The sequence below is a fragment of the Priapulus caudatus genome, unplaced genomic scaffold, assembly GCF_000485595.1.
Source record: "Priapulus caudatus unplaced genomic scaffold, Priapulus_caudatus-5.0.1 Scaffold488, whole genome shotgun sequence".
NCBI classification, from domain to species: Eukaryota; Metazoa; Priapulida; class Priapulimorpha; order Priapulimorphida; family Priapulidae; genus Priapulus; species Priapulus caudatus.
In genome coordinates this window covers 76,264-82,445 of record NW_014577549.1, presented here as the reverse complement: position 1 = coordinate 82,445, position 6,182 = coordinate 76,264, and the positions used below count along the sequence as shown (strand labels likewise).

General features: G+C 44.5%; 1 protein-coding gene across 1 annotated transcript in view; it reads right to left on the bottom strand.

Moving 5' to 3' along the window:
• Positions 1-4,421: 4,421 nt before the first annotated feature.
• The window catches only part of LOC106810933 (transcription factor Sp4-like), a 6,850-nt gene continuing 5,089 nt past the window's right edge, over positions 4,422-6,182 (bottom strand). The window contains exon 5 of the mRNA XM_014814418.1: positions 4,422-4,607. Within this exon, the coding sequence (XP_014669904.1) occupies positions 4,422-4,607 (186 nt within the window). The remainder of the gene's footprint in view (positions 4,608-6,182) is intronic.

Genomic DNA, 6,182 nt, shown 5'->3' with positions numbered 1-6,182 from the left:
TCACCATTAGAAATATTTAAAAAAAATGCTATTTAACCGAACGATATTCATTTTAGGGCAAATTTATCCATATTATAACTGAAACTATATGTCGTTTATAAGATATTACAATCCTTTTGCTTTTAAATGAATAAATAAGAAACACCCTCGGTCTGTATAGCCCTTGGCTGGAAAGTGGTTTTGCGCAACTTATCAGATCGTGCGCTTTGAGTGGCGCCACCGTCGTTGTAATCAAACTGTAGTCGTTAGTTTTAAAACATTTTTTAAATATATTTCTAATGGTGATTGAACCATGAAACTTTTCATGTAGCGTAATTATAACCTAAATTAGCTGAAAATAACCCTAGAACCTAGAGTAAACTCTCTCTTTAACACGATATAGCCCGTAGAGATACAACGCACACAGCAAGGTTCAATCTGTGATTTAATAAAATAAAAAGAACAAACATTACACAAATGAGTCATAACGTTTACATGCTATGTATGTTATAATTATACTATTATATTATTAGGCTACTATCTATGACTATGTTACTATGTATCCTAATCTATAGTCTGAGTTTCCTCTGACCAATGCCCACACCAATGATTTTGGTGGAATTGGTGTGGGTTAGGTCAGAGCAACTTGCCCCCTAAATTTTGCCCCCCGCCTCTAGGAATTTGCTCAGCCTACGGCCCTGCACTCACACACACACACACACACACATCACACACACACACACACACACACACACACACACACACACACACACACACACACACACACACTGTATTACACACATTAATCTTCGCGAAATACCCAGTGACTGACTTGCCATATTGACCCAGCATCACTGACAATTATAATTTCAGGTCAGGCAGAGTGTGATTCTGGTCAAACACAATAAAGTGGCAGGTCATCCAAACCCAAACAGCGCAGCTGGAAACACCGACTGGCAACGTCACATCTGTAAGTAATCATACATCTCTCACTCATGGTGGACGTCACATCCATCATAAGTGTAGTATTACTGGTGGTGGTGGTAGTAGCAGTAGCAGTAGTAGCAGTAGTAGTAGTAGTAGCTAGTAGTAGTAGTAGCAGTAGTAGTAGATAGTAGTAGTAGTAGTAGGTAGTAGTAGTAGTAGCAGTAGACTGCATTAGTAGCAGTTAGTAGTAAGCAGTAGTAGCAGTAGTAGCAGTAGTAGTAGCAGTAGTTGTACTGGTAGTGGCCGCAGCAGCACCGGCGAGGGGTAGTAATAGTAGGTACCAGTAACAGTGCAGTGGTACTGATCTATAGTGGTTGGTGATGGCTCAGTATTGGTTGTTAGAAACATTTTTATTACCACAGACGTTGACATTACAGGAACATGCGTAAGCGACTGCCAGCTTCTAAGCAGTGATTTTCTAAACCAGAAATATTGGCATTTAATGCGGGCTAACTATTTAGGGAGTTAGCTGTGACTGCTTATTATTGTGTTAGTGAGGCTTAAATAAATTATATTCGTCCGTTCAGATTGGCGCTAATTTGGCTGCTAAAGTTCAGTTCCCTCGTGTGTGAACCCACTGGTAATTCTGTCATAGAGAAGTTTTGAAAAGCCCAATGCACGAGCTGAAGGCCTGACGGGGAGCAAGGGGGGGCAGCTCACCCCCTGCTTGTGTTTGACACCACGTACGTGACAGTTCGAGCCGTCAGCTACGTCACGATTCGAGAACTTGCTGCGCACGTCAGCTGATGTCACACATTGGCGGATGGATGGGCGATTTATCGGACGGGAAATTATCTATAGCCAACAAATTTGTCAAATCGACAATACGACTTAAAGCGTAAAAGAGCACAATGCTACTTACCAAATGCGAGCATGCAAGCACAATAAGTTATCCTAGCTTGGATCGTTGAAAACAGCGATCTCGGGCGGTGATCGGAGAAATTCCACGTTTTGGTTATGGGCAAGTTGCTCTGACCTAACCCACACCAAATCCACCAAAATCGTCGGTGTGGTCATTGGTCATAAAAACTCAGACTTAGCTAATCTAATGACATGTTGAGTTTACCTCTAATAACTGGTCTGGAATAATTATTATTAAATCACACTAAAGCAGTGCTAAACTTTGTAATAAAAATAGGCTAATAGGACCTTTAAACCATTGCACACAATTCTTATCTTCAAAATAATACGTACTAGTTATATTTACGACTGTAAAACTTACAACATTGCAGGGCCGGTGCTGAGCAAATTCCTAGAGGGGGGGAGGGCCAAAATTTCGCGCGGGCCAAGTGCTCTGACCTAACCACACCAATTCGACCAAAATCATCGGCCTCGTGTGAGGCATTCGGTCAGCAGGAAACTCCGGACTATAGATTAGGATACATCAGTAACATAGTCATTAGATAGCTAGCTAATAATATAATAGGTATAATTATAACATATATTACTTAAGCATGTAAACGTTATGACTCATTTGGTGTAATGGTTTGTTCTTTATTCTTTTATTAAAATCACAGATTGAACCTTGCTGGTGTGCGTGGTATCTCTATGGGCTATTGTGTTAACTAGTTTGACTGTCTTAATTAGTGCACAGAATAAATTTATCCGTCACAGTTGGTGGATATAGAAATATCCGCGCGTACAGAAGATTCAAACGTCGCCAGTGGTGGATATAGAAATATACGCTACGATTATGTATGGAGTCTGTGGTCCACATGATAATCGATGCCTAGCCATTTTCCTTTTTGGCTTCTGTGGTTAGATCAATTGTCAACCAGAAACTCCAGAGCTGGGAGAGTCGACTAGACGGGACTGCAGATCAGGGACAGGCGTCTCTGCGGCTTGACGTCAGGCGACATGCGTGTACCTGCCCAAAATTGCAGAGACAACGCCGAGGGAAAGTAGAGAGAGTGTAGCATGTAGTATGTTCAGTAAATGCGTTCCATAGTTAGTTCAATAAATTTTTAAGAGTTAGCGCCCACTTAGTATGTCTTGGAGAATTTACAGGTGAAATGAGTGCCGGTGCGCGGCACAAGTGTTGTGTAGTAGATGTGGGGAAATCCAATACCAGACATGTGGAACCCAGGAATACACTAGTCTTAAAACACTGCAGCCCTAGCACCACCTGAAATAGCCCCACCCGATTCTTGTAGTGTAGGTACATCAAAGCTAAGCCTGATTTTATACTTTTCCAGAGTCTCACAGTCCTATTCACTTTGCATGCCCTCAAAGTATATTAAAGGAAACCCAGATGAGCTTTTTCTGTCATTTGGAGAAGTTTATCATAAAGTCAAATCAGAGAGAGACCGCCTAAATAAAAAATGCTGCCCGCTGTGGACAATAAAGCTGGGCGCTTATTTTGGGGCTTGCGAGCGACTCGCGCTGGAAGGCAACTGAGATTTCTAGGCAACGTGGAAGCGATCAGCCGCGACTAGTTGCCGCTAAAATCGACCTTTGTCGACATCAAGCGCGCTTGCAAGACCGACTCGATCGAAAAGTAAATACTGTGAAAACGTCAGTGCGTCCAGTTGCCTACTTGCTTCTATTCCGAGCAACTTAGTGGCGGGCCAGTCGCATGCCAGTCGCATAGAGTCACGTCGAGGTCGGCAATTTCAAATCGCACCCGACATAAGCCCGGGCTTTAAGAGGTTAATATTATCAGGAGTGAAAATAAGATGATTATATATTAGACTATTTATTATTCACACTTGATGTTGTGTTTCTCCAGTGGCCACCAGGGGGAACAAGAAGAAGCAGCACATCGTGCCCTCACATTCCGGCTGCAACAAGGGTAGTCAGACGTCGCACCTACGCGCCTCATCTACGCTGGGCACACCGGGCGAGAAGGCCCATTCGTTTGCAACTGGCTCTTTTGTGGGAAGAGCTTCACGCGGTTACGATGAGCTGCCAGCGCCACTCGGACGATACACACACAGATTAACCGGCGACGCCCTCTGTATCTTATCCTCGGTGTAGATTTGTAGGAACGAATACTGCTTCCAGTGGCGTGGTACAGCGGGGGGGGAGTCCAGGGGGTCCGAGTGGGACCCCCCCCCTCGCTCGCGCAGAAAACGCATTCTAACGAGGTCTAATTTCAAAAATTTCCAAAATCCCCAGACTCCGCCCTTCGCCGGTGCTTGCAAGTTTTCGTTACGGGTTAGACTCCCCTCCCCCCCCCTGCGTACATAATCCTGTACATCTGCCCTGGCCTTCTACGTGGCACCAGATCCTTAAAGTAGTTGTGGGTTTTAGAAAAAGAAACGGAAGCGAAATGTAACCTGAAAAGGGAATACACATCCGATGCAACACACCACAGGTATTAACCATTGTGCGTGATTGCACCCTTCTGTCTGGCAAGCTGGTAGTCGCACAATTGGGGTGAGGCGAATATGCCTATCCTGAGTTTTCGCTTTGTGTAATCACGAGTTAGCAAGGTAGCATTATTCACATGCCGTCTAAGCCGCGTAGGTGTGAGATCGCTGAAGAAATGGGAGTTTCTTTTGCAGCTGACCCTGGCTCCGTAGCCGTGATGTGTTCTTAGGTGCTGCATTGGTAGTGGAGTACGGTGGCTTGTTCGTACATCTGCGTTTGTGCGCATTGTTTTTCCCGACATGGCGTGAGAAACGTTCTTCACTGTGTTCCTACGAGTGCGCAAAAAGTATTCATGTAGGAGCGACATCTATATTCGAACACCATCGCAGACCGCACCAAAGCAAGGCATCAGTTGGGCGCCAGGCGCCACCAGGATATGAAATTTGCCGTTCCGCTTCACTTTAGTGCTGTTTGATAGTTTCTATTGCCGAGAGGCTGGTTTCTGCATTACTGAGTTTTGTTTGAGGGCAAGGCTTGGTGATCTGCGTATGACTATTAATTGTGTCATGCTCGTCGGCACGCTCTAGTTGCCATTTTCATGCCAGTCACTAGTTTCGATTTTTCTCTGTTTATCCCTCTGTCATTTTCATTCCTGTATGAAAGTCATTCGCCTGTTATTTTCTGTTGTATCCAGGCCTACGAAATTCAGTTTTTTTACCAAACCCTCACAATTTTGGTTTGTAAAATCAATTGTCCATGTCCACGCTTGCAGTTCTCGATTTCAAACTTTGAAAATGTCTGAATAAATTATGGCCGTGATATCCTGTGCAGGCTAAAACAGTAATGTAGGCTTATTTTGCCTCATTAATGCTATAAATATAAATATTGGTACTCACTAACACGGCTGAAACACCACCGGTCGAGGACCGGCGCTGTTTTGCCCAATGTTACCGGCCCTCCAATAATTTGCCAGGCTTGTGCTGCTCTTGGACGGTGCCTAATTGTCGCGCCCTTGTAGTATCGTACCACGCCCATTTACATTCTGCCCCTCTCTCCGTCGGTTTCCTCTCATCCAATAATTAACACTCCGCTACTAGTTGATGTTCGCTTACCCATCCGCCAACTTCGATGAGCTATTACTCGAATCTTTACATCAGCAGATGTTTGTCTTCGTTCGTTCTGGCGCTCTCAATTAAGCTCAGTGAAACACTAAGATGAAATGGCTCCCGACGAATGCGCAATCTTGGTGGATTTTGTTTCATGTTTCAATTACCGGATCTATAAATGTTTCTCTGTTGGTTAGCTGCAGGAATACATGGATGGTGAATGATATAGCAGCTTACTCAGTCCATCGCCCATGCCATCCGGTGTCGCTGAGGACGACAACATCAAACAACAGCATCGGCTTCACTCGGATCATCGAGAGGCAGAGCAGTCAGACGGCTGCCATGGAACAGCACGCACTAACAGGATGTCAAACCATATTCATTCGCACAATGTACCACAGATGTGGCGCACGAAACAAACACTATCATCTCTTACCTCCACAGTGTGCAATCAGGTTGCTGTCAACAATGTCTATTGTCATATCACACTGCCCATGTCTTCGCCGCGATCGTCACAATGTCCACTCATTGTCAACACCTTGATGTTACCCTCTCCTGATCCGCTGCATTGTGGTCACATGATGGTCGATTGTCAACACCTGATATGTTGTGTTCACCAAATGTCATTGTCAACACTGATGTCCTTGCTGCTCAACAGAATTCCATTTGTCAAACAACCTGAAATGTATGTGTCAACCCAATGTCATCGTTCAACAAACAAACCTGACTGTCGGGGAACGCGCCGGCGCGCCAGGGGTCGCATGACTTGATTTGTTTACAAAATTATTTGATCGTTTC